The following is a 21,861-nucleotide window of genomic DNA, read 5'->3' on the forward strand; positions in this document are numbered from 1 at the left end:
GCATGCCCTTGAGGCCGCTCCCACCACGGACTTGGGCCTGCCTTGTGACTTGCTTTAACCACGAGGATGTGGCGGGAGTGCTGCTGTGCCGGTTCTGAGCCTAAGCCTTACCTCCTGGCAGCTCCTGCTTTTGTACGTCTGGGAATCCTGGGCCATCAAGTAAACCTGCCCACCTGCCTGTAGAAGTCTCATGAAGCCCAGCTGCCCCACGAGCCCCCAAACAGCAGCCATGCACCCGAGCCATCATCTTGAACGTGCCGGGCTGGCCAGGCCCCCACACCTGGAGGAGCAGAACCATCCAGTGGAAGCTTCTCAACCACAGAATCGTGAGATGTAATAAAATACTGGCTTAAAAGCAGCTAAACTGTGTTACACAGTAATAACCAGAAGGACAGGTTGTAACATGGCACAAGAAGATTTATCTCAACTTTTGAAAAATGCAAAGTTAAGAGCACAAATACGATTACCAGCGATAATTTCCTGCTTTATTATTTGGCTACATTTTGGGTTTCGAACAATGAACATTATCACTTGTATAAGAAAACAATGATATCATACTTGATAAAATCCATTTCAGTTTTAGTTATAAAAAAAAAAAAAGCTGCCGATAAATGTGTCTGTCCATGGGGCGGAGCTCCACCCCCACCTGCCCTTTCACCAGACGGTCATCACCTGTTATCAGAAGGTTCCTTCTCAGGTACGGGGCTCTCAGTTTCCACTTCAGAGGCCATGGCTTCTGGGGAATAGACTGTACCCGAAGGGAATCAGGTCTCCCTTTAATTCCCCACATCTATCCTAAGCCCAGCTAATGCAACCAAGTCCCTTCCGGCCACTGGTGAAGACACAAAGCCCCCTCCCCTGTGTCCTCGGCCCTGTAGGGGCACCTGGTGTTTTGGTTTGCTTGTTCCTGCCCCTGCCCAGCTTTCCTCACAATTCTGGTTTTGGGTCATCACTGCCACTGAACATCAGGGCTTGATCAGAAGAGAATGAAATCCAGCCAGTGGTGCTGTTTGCTTGCCAAGAAAAACCACAAAGAAAGAACCCAGCATTGGCAACGGAGCCGCCACCTGTGTGGGTGAGAGGACACAGGACTCAGGCCTGAGTCGGCCCTTCCTTTAGCTTACACACCCAAGGGACACGATGGTGCAAAGGGCAGGGCTGGGAGAAGCAGTTAAAGGTTTTAGACTTGAAACTACTGATGAGACCATGATGCTTCAGACTACTTTTTAAATAACATCTAGTCCTGATTCATGACGGAAGAGATGCCAGACAGATACTCTGTAGTCAGCTCCAGTGGGGAAGACGGCACAGTATTTAATTGGAAGAGACCTTGAAAATGAAAATCAAAGCCTGCTTTTATTGATGCACGGATAGAATGACCCGAGATTTGGAAGGGGTGGTTCGTTAAAACAGCACTCATCATCAAAGCGAACTGAAAAGACAAAGGTATCTGAAATGGCTTTACAGTGACATGATGCCTTAATAAGTTAAGGAAACGAACTGCTCGCTAACCGTCTTCTCATTTCATGTTCTTTACAAACTCCTCTCCTTTCTTGATGGAGGCTTTCAGCTCAGGAATGGCCTCAGCGATCATCTTCTCTTCAAAAGGGGAAATCTTGCCGATGCCTAGATTCTTCTCAATGCCCTTTTTCTGAAGGAGAGAGGGGAGGTGGCAAAATTTTACAAGGAAGTTTCCACAAATGGGTTTGTTACAGAAAATCCCGCTTGTAACTTCATCAGCCCTGTCTACGCCAGTGGCTTCTGGGCAGCCTGCTGAGGGAGCCGCACACACCCGGGATGGGATGAGAAGGGACGGGTGTGAGCCGTGCCGGGGCTGGGAGCTGGGTTCCGGCACTCACTGTGTGTGCATTCTGGTCGCTCACACGCCAAGTCTGTTTCCCTACTGACCTCACAGGAGGCTGTGAGGGCAAACGTGGTCGCTTGGCACACACAGAACTCGGTAAGTAGTAGTGCTTGAGTTATCCTTCCTGACAGAGCATACTTTGGGGATCTAGTTTCTTTCCCAAGTTGGTAAAGGACTGAAGAAACACTTTAACATGCACCTGAGTCCAACGTAATTAAGTAGCTAAATGTCGGACGTTAGGAAACAGTGGCCTGGACCTCCCTGACCAGGACGATCAGCCTCGGGGGCCTCACCAGGCTGCACACACCTGAGCTCAACTGGTTCCCGAACTCATCTCTCTAGGGTTGGTCTCAGGGATTTTGGACACCAGGGTGTCTGTGGAAAGGACTTCTTTCTGGGCATGAGAGGAAGGCGAGCACACATTTGCCTGATTCCTGATTCCAGCAGGTACCCACAGCTAAGATGTGGAAACCTGCTCGCTGGAGACGTGGCAGCAGTCAAGCAGACTGGACAGCTGCCCCAAACCAGCCTGACTGAAGCCAGCAAAGTGACTAGAAGGGCCCCGTCCCTGAGCCACAGTTTTAAGAATGAAAGCCAGTAGGACGAGAAGCAGGACCCAGGAAAGCCTGAACTGGAAAGTCTACCTGCTGCGCACGCCCCGGCAGACCCTGAGGCCAGAACAAGAACTAACAAGCACAGGCTGGTGCTGGGAAGCCTCTTCTGCAAGCGGCCTCAGGACACAACGAGGGTCTCATCAGGAAACACCCAGGCTGCCGCTGCGGACCAGCTGCTGGAGCTGTGAGGTTCCCGTCAGGCCTGCAGACTGGGTTCCTCCCCGCTCCTGACTCTCTGCTGCGCCCATCAGCAAACATCCAAGCACAGGCCAGGCGGTGATCTGCAGTTACTGCACAAGGAAATCTGAACCATGGAGCAAACGCATGGGGCGGAGCTGCTGGGTCTCAACTACAGAAAATGCTCTTCCTTCCCACCGAGACCCAGCCCCCAGGATACATACCCCCAGCAACAACGGTGTGGAGAAATATGGACAGTCCGTTTCTTGGGACTTAACAAAGGAACATTCGACAACTCCTTCCTTTCCGTTCATTGCATCCACGAGGGAGAAGACAAACCGCGCTCCGGCATATGCCATGGACAGGGTGGCAGAGCCTACGAGGACACAGGCAGGTCAGCCAAGCCAGTGCTGGGACTGTAAGATCCAGGCGAACCTGCCCCACCAGCTAAAACCCCATCTGCATAACCGCCAGCTTTCCAGTCTCCTCAGGAATTTAGGTCAGGATCCCTTGATCTGACAGATTCACGAATGGCATGGAATCAGCTCTGCTGACCTCAAACACTACTCCATGCCACCGGGCAAGCTGAGCTGCCCTCTGACCGGGGGGTGGTTTATCAAGTGGGTGGACGTGAAGCTAAACAAGGACCCGCTCCCTGCCCAGCCCTTGTGAGTCTTCAGCTCTGACTCTAACTGCCCGGGGGCTGCCTGAGAGCCTACCTGCTCCGGCCTTAGCCTTGACCACCTCTGTGCCGGCCTCCTGGATCCGCCCGGTCAGGGTGGTCAGCTGGTCCTGAGGAAAGTCCACCTTAGGGGTGCACTGCAAGAGGAAGCCACAGGGACCATGTGAGCAGGGCCAGTCTCCGGTCACCTGCCGGCCCTGTGCCCACCTGACCCCATGCCCAGCAGGTCCCCCGGCATCGCTGCCACGTGGGAAATCAAGACCTTTTCTTAAAAGAAAAAGCTGACTTTGTGGGAAGATGTAGTGAGTTCCCTACTCATCTAAAAAGAACTTTTTCTATTTTGGACTAATTTTAGACTTAGAGAATATAGTCTAAATAGCAGAAAGAGTTTCCTCACCTGGCTTACCCTGATGTTAACGTCTTACGTAACTGCAGTGTAATCATGAAGAACAGGAAATTAGTATCGCACACGGTTAACTACACCACAGACCTATTCAACTGCCACCAGCTGTGCCACTACTGTCCTTCTCTGTTCAGCGTCCTGCCCAGACCTACTGGCACTCGGGGACCTTGCCTTTGGCTGCTTCCTCAGTCTTCCCCTGTCATGACACCTGTCAAGGGTACTGAATACTCGCGTTGTAGGACGTCCATCCATTTAGATACATAAGGTGCTGCCTCGGTATTTTCTTCTGAGGTTATGAGGTGCTTTATCTTGTTCTCGGTGGTGTTTACCTTGTGTCTCCTCATTTTCAAACAAAGCAGCTGTGCCTGCTCTGACCTAGTCAGGAAGGCAGGGATGTTTCCACCTGCAGTTTTCACTGTGTGGGAGCTGGCTGTTTTGAACACCTTCTGACCACACTCACTCCCACAGCTGTGGACCCTGACCACAGGCCCGTCAGGAGCCCCCCAGACAACTGGGGCAGGGCTGCATCTACAGCAGGAATCCTTCCAAAGTAACAACAGACGGTGCGATCTTTGTCGGCCTGCCCCAGGGCCCCAAAGTCAACCTCGGAACAGTGCGGGTCTTGGGGCTTCGGGGCAGGGAGCCACACACCTGAGAGATCACAGGGATGATGGTCTTCCCAGCATGGCCGCCAATGACAGGAACGTTGACTCGAGCCGGGTCCAAACCCTAGTCACCAAAAGTGTGAAGCTTGATTAGTTTTTCACAAGCACCTCGAGTGTAAAACATGTCATATGCACGTAAAGCACCAATACCGGAAAAATCCACAGAACTCAGAACAAAGAAATCAGGAAAGAAGCTGATTCCAGCTGTGCTCACGTCTCCCACCAGGCCCCACTGCATGGTTTCACATCAGTTTGAACACGTGCAGTGAGGTGTAACTCCGTGTCTGGTGAGGTCACTCTGAGGCTTTCCCTTCACAATGGGCTGAAAACTGCCTCCTGGAAGGGTCCCAATTGGTCCCCATCAGTCTGACAGCTTCTTGGAATCAGAGGATGATGGTCCTCTTTCCCACACCTGATGTCATCAGCCCAGACTCACATGCCCACACTGTGTTACAGAGAACAAATCCCTTCTATCAGAGCAAGATTCCAGAAAACCCAGGCGTGAGAAGTCTGTCAACTCAAACAGTGACTGGGATAGACAGAAGGAAACCAAGTTGAAAGGGTCACGACGCCATGGTTGGTTAAGTGGGGCTTGCTGGGATGGTGGATTCACTTGTTAAACCGGAGGTACGACGCCCCTAAGAATCTGTGAACCAGGTATTTCTTAACACAGTCAAAAAAAAGAAGCTGGTAGGAGTTACCAGAGGGGGTGAGCAGTCCCCAAATGCTGCCACCTTCCCCAAATGCTGCAGCTGCTAAAGAGAGATGCCCTAAGTTAGGAGTCAGCCTTGCCCAGGAAGGGGAGCCCAGCCACAAGGGTGGGAAGACCCCCCAGCACAGAGTTAATGGAGCAGGCAGCTTGCATGGCAGTGCCTATAGGCCACGGCACCGTGCCCGTCACCAGGGACACAGGCGTGAACAGACAGGGCCCCTGCTTTTGAGAAACTCTGTCCAAAATGAGACAGATACAAACAGACACTCCGAAGCGATGATGGGCTAAGCCAGCCATAGGGTGGGTTTGGAAGGCCCCTGGGAGAAGGCCTCCTGGGGCAGACCTAACTTCATCTGGGGAGGGGCAGGACTCCACCAAGGGAAACGTGTTCTAGGCCAAACGAGCCCCAACAGCAAAGACCTGGGGGTACAAAGAGCATGTACCACATTAGCAGGGCATGAAGTACAACCAGCAAGCCCAGTGGAAAGCGGAGGTGGCAGTGGTGGGGGCTGGCAACGAGGGAGGAGCCAGAGGCTGCGAGGCTAAGGGCACATCCTTAGCTGATGTGTCCAGCGCTAGGTTCCCTGGCCAGGGCCGAGACACGCTTCCTCACCACGCACGGCAGAGCTCTGAGGCTAGGCCTGCAGGGCTAACAGAACTCCAGGTGCGGCCACGGTGGCCACACGTGGCCATGGAGCATGTCAAGTGTGGCTAGTGCCACGAGCACATGAGTTTCTAATTATCTGTCATTAATTTGAAGAGCCACAGGTATCTACTGCGGCAGCAGGACCAGGGGCCCAGGGGAAACGTGTTTTGTTACCCTAGAGCTGGCAGCGCCGCAGGAGCCCTAAGAGGGTGAGCTCAACTGCTTCCAGGACCCCACGGAGTGAGCCCGGCAGCCCCTGCCTCTGGGCCCGTGTGTTCAGACTCGGCTTCACCTGGACCCCGTCCGCAGAGTCCTTCCAGGTGCAAAGACGATCACACACTAAATACATGTGCACGGAACTGGTTATTCAATCCAGCTGTCTCTGGAATTAAAGTGTTTCCTTCCACTTCACTCCACAGAGCTCCCAGGCCCTGGGGCCATGTTCCATCTTACCCCACAGGGAGAGCAGAGCCCGAGGAACACAGCGCAGCGTGAATCGCAGCGGGCCCCGTCCCGTCCACACCCCAGGAGAGAAACGCTAGGCACAGGGGCGGAAGAGGAAGGTCAAGGTCCTGTGTGCATCCCTATCAGCAAGCTGTGCACACGACGGTCATCCCCTACATGGGAGGCCCTCCTCAGCAACGTCACAAAAAATGGCCTGAAGCTCAGGAGGGACACTTATGGAGGCCAGAGGAAGTGGTTCTGCTTGGTCCACAACCGAAAAGATTAGACAGAATTGTGAAAGGCACCGAGGCCTCCAGACCTGGCGCTGGTGCCAACCGCCCTCAGGACGAGTCTGGCAGCTCAGGAAGAGGTGGGCGGCCGGCAAAGTGGGACTGAGCTAAGTCACTGCAGGTACCCAAGAACACAGCCCAGCCCAGGGACAATTCTGACATGGTTTCAGGAACTTTCCCAGGGTCTTCATGTTTGCTGATTTTTATCATTTGTCTAATGATTAGCAGGTAAAACCTGTCAGGACCAGTTTTCAGAGGCGAAGAGCACGACCCGGTCTAGCCAGTGGGAACCCAGGGAAGGCCGGAACCCTCGAGGCGGCACGGAGAAGCCGAGCTAGCTAAGACACAAGCTGGCCAGCGTCAGCCTGCAGGAGCCTGCTGTCTGTGCTCCCCCAAGAAACGTGCGAGCTGCTTCCACTAAGGGGGCGAGCTATGAAGACATTTAAACCCCCCACTTACACGTGACCTGGAAGGGCCCTGGTGTCTTCCACGCCCACAAATGAGCCGAGGATGGACACAGAGGTTCAGAAAGGTAACCTGAAAGACACCCGATGCAGCTCTTACCTTCAGTTCTGCAACAAAAGTGTTGGCTCGGACAATGTCCAGGGTCGTCACCCCAAAGATTTTATTGGGGTTGTATACTCCGTGTTTCTTGAAAACTTCTGCTGTGATTGGGATGGTGGAGTTAACCTAGCAAATCCAAGAGAGAGGGGCACAATTTGCCTGCATCCTGAGAGCAGACCCACGCAACGAAAGGAGAAATCTTGTCAGGCCATTAACAACCCTTAAGGTGTCACATTAAGTTGCCCTGATAACCGACCCTCACAATGGAAAGACTGCTTCTCCTCCCATTGCGAGAAAGAGGAAGCCCTTCAGTGCTGCAGGCACTATTCCTCTTGGTGGCCTCTGAGCCCAAAGTTCAAATATACACGTGACCCTTCAACCATCAACTTAAAAGTGAGATGAAGGCTCTGCAGGGCACCTTCTGCTACAGCTGGGACTCAGCCTGGCAATGGGCTACAAACTTGGAGAGCCTAGGGTCAAGTCCCAGCTCTGTCTCATAACCCTATGTTGTAACCCTGGCCAAGCCACCTCCACTCCTTGGAACTCAGTTTCTTAAAATGGGGAGACAACTACCTCAGGAGGTTGTTGTGAAGATTAAGTGACTTAATACATGGCAAGTGCTTAACACAGAATAAAAGCAAGACACAAACAGCAAGATTTGCATTAGACACCGGTGAATCAGCCCCGAGAACGTCTGACCAGTTGCCCCTGAGGAAAGGCAAGCTGGTCGAAAGGGCAGGATCCTCTTCTCAGAGGCCATGGGCACAAGCTCTATGTGTTTATCAGCGGCCACGTCCCTTAGTCAACATCAGGGTCACTGCACTTTCACCCAGATCCTTCCCTTATACTTGGAGACCAGAGTCCAGATTCAAGCAGGAGGGAGGAACGGAGGGGGCTGCTGTCCAATGCAACCCGAGGCCGTGCTGGGGTGAGCACTGGAGCCCCAGCTGACTTCCCGGGGCGGCGGGGACACAGCACCTGGAGTTTCTGAATTGAAGAACAGGCTTCCTGCAAAAACCAGTGAGCAGTGCGGAGGTGGGGCCGGGCGGGACCGCGTATGGGATCATGTGCAAGTGTGAGGAGGGAGGGGACACCAGGGAAGCAGGAACTGCAAACCCTCAGTAGCACATAATAAAAAGAGTTAACAGGCTACCACAGTCATGGCTGAAGGCAGCCTCAGCAAGGGACTCATCTTTCAGGTGGAGAAACTAAGATACCGAGAGGAGAATGGATCTGCCCAAAGGCACATAGTTGATGGGAAAACCAGGTTAAAACTCACTTGGTCTATGCCAGAAGGAATCCTCAGGAAACAAATTTAAGGGCCTCTCACTCATTGATCCATTTCAGCACATTAACCTGACCGTTCTCCTGCTAAGCACAGCGGCACCGTTGCTAACTGTGGACTTTCACGCGGCACCGGCAGCCGCCTACCTGCCAGCGGCCGGCACTCACCGGGTTTGAAATGATGCAGATCATGGCCTCGGGGCAGTGCTGGGCACAGGCGGCAGTCAGGGTGGCCACGATCGTGGCGTTGGTGTTGAACAGGTCATCCCGGGTCATGCCTGAGAACGACCCAATTCAAGATGTTCGTAAAGCACAGAACGAATTTCCAAACACGTGCCAAGTGCTGTGTGTTTGTTGTTATGGGAAATTCAAACATGAGTGAGACAGGGGCCCTGTTTCAAGTAAATCCATCTTGTAGGGAGAACAGCCCAGTGTGAAATGTGCTAAACCAGAGGTCTGCGGGGGAGGGGAATGAGGGGGGTTATGCCCGAGGAGGATCACCAAGGATCAGTAAGGCTTCCGAGGGGTAGGTGGGTGGAGGAAAGGGCGTTCTGTGCAGAAGCAGCGCACAGAACAGGATGAGACTGGGCGAGGGGACCCAGCGACACGTGTAGGGCTTTATCTGTACCCCACAGGCATTGGGGAGCCTTTGGAATTTTTTTTCTGCAGCAGACAGATCTGACCAGATCCCCTTTTCATGGAAAACCACATTTTCATCTGACTTGCGGGGGGAACACTAGGCAAGGCGTTCTACACACACCTGGTTTTCTTGGGACCCCCGCTGGAATCACCACCACATCGCAGCCCTTCAGGCAGTCTGGCAGCTGCTCAGGTCCGAGGTAGCCTGGAAAAAACACCCATGTGAGCAATTTCACCACTTCCGACTCGGAGAGGCCAGCACATCTGTGGGGACAGAGCCTGGCCAGGACAGCCCACCTGGATCCAAGGCTGACCACAGGCCTCAAGACAGGCTGGAAGGCCTGCCCATGAAGGGGTTCCTCTCAAGAACTACTACTGTGAGCCTGACAACTCCGGCCAGCAGGTCGGTCCCTTTTACTCCACTTTCCTCCAGCCCCCAGCGGCCCAGCCCCAATTCAGATGGAGTAATGGTCCAGGTTCCCACAGAATCAACCCAGTTGGCTGCTTGTCCTTATCCGACCCGACACGCCAACACCTCTAAGTCCTTGTCAGCTCCTGGTAAGAGCTGCTTATATGATGTCACGGTCATCCTAGCAAAAGCTCCATCTCAGGGTCAGATCAGAAGGCACACTAGAGGCCAGGAGAGAAAACCCCCGTGCTGATAAATAGCGACTCTAAAAATCAGCATTTAATTTGTTTACACGTATCATCTGAGGGAAAAAAGGTCCATTTTCAAAGATTTCAGGGAAATTGGCTCTAATGACCAAAATCTGCTTTGATTTATTTGACTTCTCCCTTATTGTAGGAGCTTTTGGAAACTCAAATATACAGCCCAAAAGAAAGTGAGCAAACGAATTCAGAGGGAAGGCACACAAACATATGACCCGCCAGTCAACCTCCTGTACTGTCTACACCAACTGCAGACACATGCAAACACCATCAAACAGTCTCATGCTGTCAGTAGGGACAGAAAGCACTGCGCTCCTTCTCCACAGCAATTTGATCCTTTATAGTAAAAGCTTTAACACAGTCATACCTACTCATTCTACTTTTAGGATTCTAAGAAACAAGATGTAAAGATACAGATGTTTATCACAGCTTACATACTTACAGTAGAGCAAAACAGGAAACAGCCCAATGGTCAATAGTATGGGTATAATAATAAGTGATAAATTATAATACATCTTTAAAAATGATTTTACCAAGAATTTGGTGACATGGAGAAATGCTACTATAACGTGAAGGTAAAATAAGGAGAATACATATAATTATATACAATTATATGTAATTATGAATGACTTCTTGGATAACACACCTATATTAGATTTCCTTAAGGTGGCTGTGCTTTGAAGAAGCTGGCAAAAGAAACCCTGGGGTGGAGGGATGGCAGCTGGCAGCAACCAAAGATAGCATTTCTTACTGTCCCCACATCCCTGCAGGAGGCTCCCCCTTCCCCACCCTCATATTACTTACTAAATTATAAAAAATTAAAAATGGGAAGATTAGACCACTGTTGTTTTTCTGAAAGACACTATTTAAATTTTTACAGGCTCAAGTCAAAAAGGTGCAATAATGTATAAATTATAATTTAATGTTATTAATTCCAAAATGAACATGGAAACTCCAGGTCTCTGAACACCTAGCTTCACCTAAGAATCTCACTCTAAACCTGGATCCTGGTCTACTGGGGAGGAGAGATGTGAGTTGTCCAGGGTCGGTGGGCCCAGTACCTTTCACCGTTGCGCGGGTCTCGATGTGGCTCAGGTCGGCAGCCACTCCGGGTGTGTGAGCAATATCGTAGAGGGTCAGGCGGCTCACCAAGGGGCTGTTCTTCAGGAGAAGTGAAAGCGGCTGCCCGATTCCCCCAGAAGCCCCCAGCACGGCTACTTTGGCATTGCTCTAGAAAAAGACACAGAGAGAGGACTCTGAAGATGGAATCAGCATTAAAAAGATTCACATGGTAAACTGCAGAATACTGCGCTGGGCCTCTCTTACTGCGGTGGTACCAAATGAAGATGCAACTGTATTCCTACCATTCCAAAGGCCCCGTTTCCTTCTGAAGTTCAGAGGCTTGCCTTAGGAAGATGGGGGAGAACTCATGTCTCTAGATGCTGTGACAGTCAGGGGCGTACTCCTGTACCCTCTGTAAGAGGAGCAAACTTTACTCAATCAGCCACCTGGACTGGTAGCAGAAGCCTTTTCTTCAGTGTGCAGTTTTATTTTTATTTTTTTTGGCGGTGCTGCACAGCTTATGGCATCTTAGTTCCCCAACAAGGGACTGAACTGGGCCCTTGGCAGTGAAAGTGCGGAGTCCTAACTACTGGACCACCAGGGAATTCCCTCAACTTGCAGTTTTAAAAACTATAAACAAATATGTACGAGCTCCTACCAGTGGGCCAGTCCTTGGACTGCATGTTGTGTTTCACAGCAGCGGATGCTAGTAACAACGGGCTCTGTTACCAAAAACAAAAATCAAACCAAACCAACCAAAACTCAAGCCAAAACCAAGAAAACCACACACAGTGTCATCTGCTTGAGGAAGTAAAAACTCTAAGAAGCATATATTACAACTAAGATTGGAATTCAGGTTTTTTGTTTGTTTTAAAGTTGGTGCTTTAAAGGTGGACGCTTGGCTTCACAAACTAGCTGGACCAACCCAGAACCTGAGGTCTGGCAATCCCACACACCTCCAGACCTTCAATTATCACTCCCACATCTTGTCCCAAATCCTAGGGACTCCCAAACTCCAACTTCACGTTCCCAGTTCTGTTAGGCAGCCCACTGGTCCCACAAACCCAGCTGTGTAAGTAAATTTATCCTTTTTCCTCTCCCGTCCGTTTCCAGGTGGCACCTGTGTTCACCCAAATCCAAACCTTTAGCTCTTCTGCCTCTTCCCTTACTGGAGATACCCACGAAGGACTTGGTATCTCAAACAACTTCCCAACCTGCCCTTGATTTCCATTCTGATTCCAGTATCTAACTTAGGTCCTCAGCTCCACCTCTAAACTATCCTTCCCAAAATTCAAAGTTTTAATCATTTCCTTGCTCAGAAATCTTCTCAAGTTCTTCATGCCCAGATCACTTAGCCTGGCTCCCAAGACTGACCAGGGTTCCCACTTGCAGAGCACAAGACAGCTTCCTTGGTGCACAGGATGTAAATGTCAGGGGCTGTGTCTTTATTTTTATGTATCAAGCTAAGAATTAACCTCTACCAAGAAACAGTAACCTGGTGCCCTCAACTAGGGTCCTTAAGTGAATTAGCCCCACTTGTGACACACAAGATGAAAACACAGGGAGAGGGAGGAGGGGACTGCTTTCAGTGTGATGAGGTGATATTATTTGTATATTATAAGGTTTCATCAACTCAGTTAATATTTATAAAAACACAGCTTGTAAGTGGTGCAATCTTTACAGTGGGATGAGAATTTCTGGTATTGCAGGATAGCTCAGGATCTCTTTGTAAACAGGCTGTTTCCAAACTCCATATCCTTTTCCAGGTGGAGGAGCGGTTGTCAACAGCACACTGGCCGCTGAAAATGGATATATAGTGACACTTCCTTCACTTACAAGTTTGCTTTTTTAAATCTGTTACAGTGTGCTTTTAAGTTTCTATCTTCTGTGTTATATCTATTAGTACATTAGCACAGAGAGACGTAAACACAGGGAGGCTGAATGTGCATCACCTCTTTTCTGTTAAGGACACAGGATCCAAAGTCTCTCTAGGCCAACGTACCATTTGGCTCCTCTTTCTGACTTACACACCTGTCTTCTCATCATCTCCACCTGTATGTCCAATAGGCATTTTAAATTCAACCTATCCATATCTGAGCTCCTGATACCACGCCCCCCGCCCGCCATCACTTGCTTTAGCAGTCTTTCCCACCTCAGTAAATCTCAACTCCAAAATCCAAAGCCTTGGTTTTCTCCACGCTCCTCTTTCTCTCCATCCCCCTCATGAAATCACATCAGCAAATCCCACTGTCTTCCCGTCAGTTAGTTCCCTTCCCCCACTCCTTAGGGTCAATCTTCATCACCTCCACCTTCCCACATTTGTTTACTCACTGTTGGCTTAAGTGCCACTTCTCACTCATCCTGGTATCACCTGCGGCACCCAGCACAGTTCTGGGCAAGCACGGATACTCAAAGGTACTCATTTGTATATTTATTTTTCGAACGAATGGAATGCACAGGAAACTGATCTGAAGGACAGAAACTAAGTAAGGAATGCAGAACCTCATTTAATAATCACCTCCCTTCTGGGGTGTGGTACTTTAAAGAGGCAATGTGGGCATCTCCTGGGTTCTCAAACGTTGGTTGTATTAGAATCACTTGGGGCACTTGGTGAAAAACACGGAGGTGCTGGTCCTATCCTCCTTCAGTGAGCCTCGGCCTCTGATCTTTACCAGCTTTCAGGTGATTCTGACACACGCCAGAGTTTGAGAATCGCTGCCCTAGAAGAAGACGGCTAAAAATAGCTTAGGCTTAAGTAGCCCCAGGCCAAGCCACGCAGTTAAAAACACCCGGGAGGCAGGCCCAGTCCGCCTACCGCAGGAAGGAGCCTTCAAAAGATCCTCAAGAGGAAGCAGAGTTTTCAGGTTCTTAGAGGGAAGGTTTGCTGATCCAAAAAAGTCTCTCACAGTGGTCAGGAGAGCTGAATTTTAATCCTCTAGCCAAAAGACTAACCTTGGACCTGCTCTGCCCTCGGTATCTCTGTCTGCACTATGGAATTAAAAATTACACAGTGCTTGTACGGACGCTGCAAGAAGAAGGAGGTTAGTCTCTCAAAAGACTATGGAAAATAAGTTACTCTCAGCCCTAGAACCCTGACTTCTCAACCGTAAAGGAGCACAGGCTAAGAGCTAGATCCTCTGGGGGATCCGGGGGCGAACTGGGGGGCTCGGAGAAGCACCCCGGTCCTGGAGCTTAACTACCTCCCCCAATCTCCCCTGGGTTTTCCACCCCGCACCCCCTGCGGGGTATCAGGGCCGGCCCAGGGCGCCATAGCCGACGGCCAGCACCGGGCGGCCCTGCGGTCCAGGCTCGCCCGGGGGTCAAGGCTGCTCGCGAGCCTGGGACACACGTGCCGTAGGTCGGAGAGCCTCCACCTGCAGGCAACCCCTCGCAGGGCCTACCTGGGCCGAGGTGCTGAAGCTGCGGCGGAGAGCTGCGCTGGCAGGCCGGGCGAGGGCGGAGAGCATGGCTGGGGCGGGCGGGGCGCGGACAAGCCGGCGGAGGAGCAGGCAGCAGGGAAGTGACTCCAACGACCTCCACACTGCAAAGCACCAGCCGGCCGCGCTCCCCCTGGCCTCGCGAGAGTGGCCCGGCTTCCGGCGGCCCCTCCTCCCAGCTCTCGCGGTATCTCGGCCACATCCGGGCGTTCGCGGAGGCCGGCGACGGGGACGCACGCCTAGCGCGGTCCTGGGCTGGGTCATAGCGCGGGTCGGGTTCCGTGCGGCCTGAGGGGGAGACGCGGTCGGAGTGGGAGGGAGAGTCCGCACCCGCGAGGTGGAAGAAGACGGGCTTTAGGTTGGAAGAGCCATAGAGGAGCCACTTTGCAGGTGGGGCCCCAGACAGAGGCTCTGACAAGGAGATCGGCCGAGGTCGCGCCGCAGGCCCGGCGGAATGGGTGCTGTCCGAGCCCCCGAGCTCAGCCAGAGCTGAGCCCACCCCAAGCCCACCCCTCCTGTCCCTGGAGGCGGGAGAGGCTCCGAGCTCTGGAAAGGAAAGGGGGAGGGGAAGTTGTGAGTCCCGGGGTTGGGGTGGAGGATGGGGGCTCCTTTAATCACTCACTCCCGTGCCCCCCTCCATCCCGCCCCGGTCACACACCTCCAGTCCACTCGTCGTCCCTCCTGGTGCCCAGGACCTTCTATTAGAGTTTACAAAGCTTTAGAGACACCACTACCAAGAATGGCCGAGCCTGGGCACCGACTTGGCGCGAAACACTTCTAAGAGTTTACAGCAAAGGAGTCCCGCGTTACAGATGAGGAAACGGGTATCCAGGTGATGACCTGCGAAGTCACCCAGTCCCTACCCCTCGGGTCCGCCAGCAGTGCTGTGAACCCGGCCACACTGTTTCTGCTTTAGGGACGAAGAAACCATGGCCGAGGTCAGATAAGTGGATTTGTTCAGAGTCTGCCCAGAAAGTGAAGATATGGTTTCTACTCACAAGAAATTTATTTTATTTATTTAAATTTATCAGTATACTTATAAGCTTCATTTGCCCCACTACTGTTTTCTGGGCGTTCAGAGAATTCCTTCTCAAAAAGTTCAGGGTCAAGTGGGGCAGGTGGGTGTGTTGCAGGTGGTTGGTTACCTTAGAGGAGTGTACAAACCCAGTGGGGGCATCAGTGACTGCCTACCTGGGAACAATTGTCAGGGAAGCGGGGTGAAAAGAACAGTTAGCACGAGTGCTGAAGAACGTAGGAGAGAGTGCATGATAACTGGCTTACTCGTTGCTCACTCCTTCCCACTTGTTTATTGAGCTACTGAGATGTACCAGTCCAGTCTTGGAGCTGGGTGCTCCACTATGAACAAGATCCACACATTTTCTGCCTTCAAGGAGCTCAGAGTCTGGTGGGGAGACCGGTAAATTGCAAGCAGCATTCCTAGCATATGGCCAACACTAGGAGAATTATGAGGGGTTGTGGGAACACAAAGGAGGTCTTTCTAACCCAGATTGGGAGTGAAGGTGAAGGCTCCCACCATGTGAGAGAAGGCTTTGTGAGAGCGGACTTTGGAGGATGAAACACCTGAACACTTTCTCCTCAAGTGTTCAGATGAGGAAGAAAGGGAAAAGAGCCCAAAGAAAAACCTGGAGGAGGGGACAGTAAACAGATAATTTCTGTTAGAGTGGGGACATGAGGACAAACAGTGTCCTCTATCTTATCACTGACTGTGTTCTCTCGTTAATTATTTACCCCTCTATCTTACCACTAGAACTGAAAGCATCTTGCAGTCAGGTACTTTCATCTCTTTATTGTGCACCTGACCAGGCTGAGAGTGGGTTTCTGAATTTGGGGAGAGTTCAGTGGTTTTAGGTACAAGGCTAGAAAACCCAGATTGTGCAAGACTTATGAATGTTAGCTGAGAAGTTTGTATTTTATCACTTGGGAAGCAAGTGTTTATCAAAGGCTTTTGCAATGCCACCAGAACTGTATTTGAGGAAGATTAGACTGACCTTGGTGTGTTAGAGTCCAAGGGAAAAATGTGCAGGGCAGGGAGGTTGCTCAGGAGGCTATTTTATGAGATGATAAATATCTGAGTTATGGTGGTTTTAGAAATGGATAAGTGGAGCCAGTGAGGGAGAGGGAAGAATTGATAAGAGTTTGTGCCCATCCGGGTTTAAGAAACAAATGAAAGTGATGTGGGAAATCAGCCTGAGAGAAGTGTATGTGTACAGAAACGTGGATTTCAGGGGTTGTGTGGAAGGAGAGCTGGGTGGGGAAAAAGTAAAGAGCTCTGTTTTAGATGGGCTAAATTGGAAGTGATGGTGCATTGTCCACATAGAAATACCAGTGGACACTTGGGGAATTACTCCAAGAAGAAATATGGGATTGAAACCCCTGAGAGAGGCCAGGGCTGAAGTCATCCCTGTAGAGGGGAGAGCTGAGGCGCCATGGGAGAGAAACTAGAGTCAGATTGTCATGCTCACTCCCACAGCTGGGGCTGGAACTCCTCCCCATCCCTGCCAAGTCGGTCGCTCCCTGTCAGCGTCTCTGCGGCGGGGAATCACTACCTCCCAAGTCCTCTACTTGGGCTGTCCCAACCACTTGACTCACATTCAGCTCCTAGTTGCTTCTGTTTAAATCCCAAGATGGTTCATAACACTCTGAGTAGCTACTGTATTAAGCATTGACTTTGTACCAGGCACCAGGCCCTGCTGTGCAAGTGTAACTGTTACAGTGAACAGGCATAGCCTCATTCAAGAAGCCTAATGCAGTCAGAAAATGGCTGCATGTCTTCATCCCCACTCTTCCTTTAAATCTTTGCTTACCCTTGGATTACATCTAGTCACCAGGACAGACTCGTTGCAAAAGCCTGAATGTCCAGTTCACATTAATAGTCAAAACTCTGAACTTGAATTCAATGTTAAAGCTTCTCCCCTTCCCCTCTTGAGCTTGTTTCAGGCTCCCACCTTGGGAGCGGAGAGTGGTTGACTTCTCCACGTCTCCATCTTACTTCCTCACTACCCCTCATCCCTGAAGACTGGGGCTTTAGGCCCATCAGTGTTGGTGGAGGCAGGTTGTACGAATAAAGTTAGGAGCAGAAAAGGCCCCTTTGTCATTTGGTGTTAGTAAGAATTCTCTGAGCTTGATGGAAGTTTGTGGCTGACACTCCCATGTGGTGCTTTTGTGGGTCTCTCTTACCTGCAGTTCCCTTGACCTGGGTGGTTACACCTCACCCTTGCTGTTTCCAGTTGCTCCCTCAGCCCATTTTCTGGAATCCCCCAGTACCTGAGATTGGTCCATTGTCCATCCAAGTGGTCCTCTTGGGCAGAGTCCCTTTAAGATGGCTTCTAGTTGGCCCTCTCTCCTTCCTGGCCCATATCTGGTCTGCAGGAAACATGTAGGTATCCTTCACTCCAACAAATTCATGGGGCATAGGCCGTTTCAAATGCAGCTGCCTCTCCTTGCTTTGCTAATAGCTAGCCAGCCTCAGATTTTTCCAGTCAGGGGCCTGCCACCAGCCTCTATGCTCACACAAGCTTCAGAGGCAAAGCCAAGCTATTCTAGGGGGTTTCTTTCTGGTTTCATGAACTGCTTCAAGAAAGCTGAGACTCGTGAATATCTGAAATCAGAAAGTTGCTAATAGAGGTGAAGAGCTTTGAGATGCTAAAAGAGAGAGCAGCATTGGGTGGGGAAAGGTGAGGTCAGAGGATGCTTATCCCTCTGATTTTGGGAAGAAGCTTGAGGGGCACCCAGGGAGCAGTTGGTGGGGTAGGGTCTTTTGCATCTAGTGGCTTTAACCTTCTCAGGCAAGAACTAGAAAATGAGAGAAGTTGCTGCATGGCAAGGAGGTTTGGATAACAGTTGTAGCCATTGGGGAATTGCTGGGGAAGTAAGGAATGGTGAGAAAAGGATTCGCTGGCAGCTGTGGGGGCCAGGCTGAAGGTCTGCGGTGTGTACTTTCTGTGTGCCCAAGTTCATGTGCTTTCTCACAGCCCAGTCCCCACACCAAGTTCAGGTGGGGCCACACACATAGACTGGCATCCACACACACACACCTGCATGTTCATATCCTTGAACACATAAACACATGGTTCTGTACAGGGGATTTAAAAAAATTATTGCCATTTAGTTTACATACAGTACAGCATACAGATCTTAAGTGTGCAGTTGGATAGTTTTGACAGTTTGCTGTCTTGTAACCACCACCCAAAACAGGCTGTAGAAACATTTTCATTATTCCAGAAAGTTCCCTTATGCTCCAGTCCTCCAGACAGCTACTTCCTGATGTCTATCACTATAGGTTAATTTTGCTGTTCTTCATTGTGTATTTTTATACACAATATAGAAATACGTTGACATCCTCCTTGCCACACCCCCACACAAACTACACGTGGGCACTTATACTGACCATTTTGTTCCTTACAATAGGCTTAGACCACAGTCGAGCAATCAGATTTTTGCTCTTAGGTGCACGTATTCTATGCTAACTTACCTTCTCTTCAACCCTAAAATCGTACCTCAAAAGAAGTATTTTAAATCTTTCCTTTCAGATCCTTGGAGCTAAAATGAAGAATTAGAAAGGTGGTAATCCTCCCACCAGCGGGAGAGTTTATTTTCCTCTAGGGGTTCTAGAATATTGGAAAATGGGGACATAAAATTTTAAAACAGAATTGTGTTAAGATGTATCGCTTAACTTTGAGTTGTGGCCCGTATCCGCTGGAAGTCAAAGGATTTGGCCTTCCAAGATACATGCCAGCAGAGCAACTAGGGGATGGTGGACTAGTGACAGCAGAGGCAGCAAGAAACTGCTGGCAAGGGGCTTCCAAGAGCTGAGAGTTGCTGATGGTGGGAGATCTGAGTCGGAAGCAAAGCCTTCAGTCCTCCAGTCCAGCCAGAGGTCAGGGAAGTGAGAACAAAGCTGAGTCCAGAGCTTGGTCGTGTCCAAGAACCCAGGTCAGGAGCTGAAGGGTGGGGCACAAGCCCAGTCGAGCAGAGGAGAAGCAAGTGCTGGAGACAGAGTTGGAGGAGGTGAGACCAGACATGGTGGCCACACAGCTGTTGTGTAGCAGTTCACCAGCCTCTACCTTCAAGGGGGTGAATTGCTGCATGGGTAGGCCTGTTACCCTCCCAGGACCACTAGGGTACCTCTTGGGGGTGTAGTGGGCCTGGGTTGGGGGCCATGGGAATGAAGGCAAGATAGACAAGGGACAGGGATGTGGTGGCTGGGTCTGGGCCTCTGCAGATATTTGCGCTCACTAGCCATAGGATCTAGAGCTCTTCTGAAATGAGAGATGGTTTCAGGACCACTTCTGCAGCCTCTGCAGCTCTGGGGGTACAGAAGCCTAAGGCTATGTCCTCTAGCTTTGTCGGGGTTCAGGCCATAAGGAAGGTGTCTGGATTGAGGAAACACTATACCAGTTCCCTTAGGAGCCTCACCCTCAGGCAGCATCACTGGATGCCCCTGCTTATAAACTTGACCATCTCCTGCTCTGGTCTTTGGCCTGAGATTCTCTGAATAGTGCTTTCTGTCTACTGGACTTGCAGCTATCAGAGGCTCCTAGATGAAATTGAAAAGAGAGAGAAAGTAGGAAGAAAGGAATTTGTTTCCTAAGCTCCTGCTCTATTCTGGGCTCAGTTCTGGGCAATTTATGTTCGTTGTTTCGACATAACATTCCTGCAGCCTTTCCAGTATATATTATTGCCTCATTTTGCAGGTGAGATCACTCATGCCTGTCACTGTATTTAAGCCTGGGTCCTCCTGGCACAGCCTCAGTTTTCCACAGAGAACCAGGGCGTAGTGGGGTTGTCCATGGACCCTGACTCATATCTGTGCAGTCCTCTGGTTCCTGCTCAGCCCGAGCCAGGAGCCCAAAGTAAAGCTTACTGTCTGAATTCTCCAGGAGCATTGAGTGATGCTTCTTTTCGACCAGAAGCAAATGCCCATCAGTTGTGTCCACCTGGCTGTCTGGGGCTGAGCGCTAGACCAAGCTCTCAATATCCTGGAATGCCTGTGAGAAGGATGGAGTCAGGCCCAGCCTCTGACAGTGATGCCATCAGTCAGAATGGAATTGGTCAGGCATAAGGAGGCAAGAAGGCCTGAATCTGGCTGGTTTCCCCTTAGTCTCAGGCTATGATGACCCCTAATGAAACATCCCTTCCCAAAGACAGACACAGTCTTTCACTGGAGCTGCGCTCGCCAGCCCAACTCTGTCTGGAACCGGAGAGAGAGCCCCAAAGTCCCCTGGTTTAAAGTTCAGGCCAGGTCATCACAGGGAGGGTAAAGAACCTTCCTGCTGGTGAGTGTCCAGTGTTCAGAGATAAGGCCTGTGCTGGCACCCTGCTCTCCTGACAGTAGGTGGTTCCTTGCCACCCAAAAAACTGTGTGGATTTCTCAGATGGGTCAGTTCATAGGAAGATTGGTATCCTCTCACCCTATAAAGCCAGATCCCCAGAAGGTGCTCCCTTTGACCTCCCTTCTCACCTGCCTGCCCCACCACCCTTGCAAGAGCTATTGCACTAAATGCCCTGAAGAGCTGTGCTGTGCTGTGTTGTGCTGTGCTGAAAGAGCCCAAGGGTGATGTCTTAAATTTGCCATCCTGGCTCCACTGTTTTGAATAGATCACCAAGAAAAATGAGACTTGGTAGAAATAATTAGTACAAGTGAAACTCACAGTGGTAGAAACAATACTTGGTAAAATCTGATACAATAAAAATCTGATAAAGAATCAAATATTGTAAAATTCACAGGGAAACAAGACTTGATCTTGGGAAAAATAATTTCAGTTAAACAAAATTGAAAGTGAAAAAAATTGGAATTGGTTAACTGTGAAATATAGAAAATTAACTAAGGGATTAAGTTGACTTAGTGGAATTCATCTAAGAAAAATACTTTTGGCAAAACCTCATCAACATTTATTTAATGGTTCTATATAAAATCTCAATATCAAAATATTCTTAGGGCCCAAAGGGTGGAGCCAAGAACATCTTACACCTTTTGGAATTTGCAGTAGCACTGAAAGGGCTGTTAGCTGCGTCTAGTCCTCCACCCACCTGGGCTACTGGCACTCCTCATCACAGCTCATAGGGCTGGGTCTTTTCTCCAAAGTGCACCCTTAGGTTCAGAAATGTGTTTGTCCTCTTGAGGTTTACCAGCAGGTGAGGCAGCTCTTGCTTGCAAGGGAGAGTGCCCCCTTTGGGAAGGAGAGATGTCTGAAGGAGTTGATTGCTGGGGCTGGACTGGGTTTTTACGTGAAAGCCCAGAGACAATCCCTTGGCTAGTGAGTAAAGAGATGGAGGTTGTAATGGGGGAAATGGGTGGGAGCGTGAGGCTGAGCTCTGAGCCATAGACCAGATAGCTTGGGAGCCAGCTTTTAGGTTGGCTTAATGAAGGTGTGGGGCTAGATGCAAAACCCATCCTCTCCCCTGTGCTCACCACCTCCGAAAAGGCCTGAGGTGAGGACCATCAGAGGCAGAGGGCCTGGGGTACGAGTTGGAAGGTCGTTAGGAAGGATCTGCATATGGCTTCTAGAAATATAGTATCAGGTCAGGAATGGTGACTAAGTAATAATGTATTCATTCAGCACCCGCTTACTGAGCACTAGTGTGCATCGGAAATCCTGGGCACCAGGTGAGGACACAGCAGTGAAAAAGAGGGGCAAGGTCACAACCCTCATGAGCCATATATTCCACTGTGAGGAGGCTTATGATAA

At 50.5% G+C, this 21,861-nt stretch overlaps 2 protein-coding genes across 18 annotated transcripts in view; one reads left to right on the forward strand and one right to left on the reverse strand.

Moving 5' to 3' along the window:
- Positions 1-586: 586 nt before the first annotated feature.
- MDH2 (malate dehydrogenase 2) lies at positions 587-14,308 on the reverse strand. Its single transcript, XM_057749062.1, has 9 exons — positions 14,117-14,308; positions 10,715-10,883; positions 9,106-9,189; positions 8,514-8,623; positions 7,062-7,187; positions 4,392-4,469; positions 3,375-3,474; positions 2,880-3,031; positions 587-1,651 (listed from the first exon to the last, which is right to left on the reverse strand). Exons 1-9 carry the CDS (start codon positions 14,180-14,182, stop codon positions 1,520-1,522), a joined length of 1,017 nt encoding a protein of 338 aa, XP_057605045.1. The 5' UTR covers positions 14,183-14,308; the 3' UTR covers positions 587-1,519.
- The window catches only part of STYXL1 (serine/threonine/tyrosine interacting like 1), a 54,152-nt gene continuing 45,827 nt past the window's right edge, over positions 13,537-21,861 (forward strand). For 4 of the 17 annotated variants that reach the window (XM_057749075.1, XM_057749074.1, XM_057749076.1 and 1 more), the window contains exon 1: positions 14,367-14,542. Coding sequence is in view for 5 of the 17 variants with exons in the window: in XM_057749066.1 (XP_057605049.1) it covers positions 14,965-14,984 (20 nt within the window). In the remaining 12 variants the exon portion in view is untranslated. Of the gene's footprint in view, positions 13,757-14,279; positions 14,543-14,816; positions 14,985-21,861 lie in introns of those variants that run through there. The other 13 variants (XM_057749066.1, XM_057749067.1, XM_057749065.1 and 10 more) reach the window with 11 other exon arrangements.

Source organism: Hippopotamus amphibius, chromosome 9 (genome assembly GCF_030028045.1).
Source record: "Hippopotamus amphibius kiboko isolate mHipAmp2 chromosome 9, mHipAmp2.hap2, whole genome shotgun sequence".
In the NCBI taxonomy this organism is placed as follows: domain Eukaryota; kingdom Metazoa; phylum Chordata; class Mammalia; order Artiodactyla; family Hippopotamidae; genus Hippopotamus; species Hippopotamus amphibius.

Excerpts from the sequence above, each read along its gene's own strand:
- MDH2 (XM_057749062.1), bottom strand. The coding sequence starts at position 14,182 with ATGCTCTCCGCCCTCGCCCGGCCTGCCAGCGCAGCTCTCCGCCGCAGC. Across the intron at positions 10,884-14,116 it reads GCTTCAGCACCTCGGCCCAG|AGCAATGCCAAAGTAGCCGT; the intron begins GTAGGCCCTGCG and ends GTCTTTTTCTAG. Across the intron at positions 7,188-8,513 it reads TCTGCATCATTTCAAACCCG|GTTAACTCCACCATCCCAAT; the intron begins GTGAGTGCCGGC and ends TGGATTTGCTAG.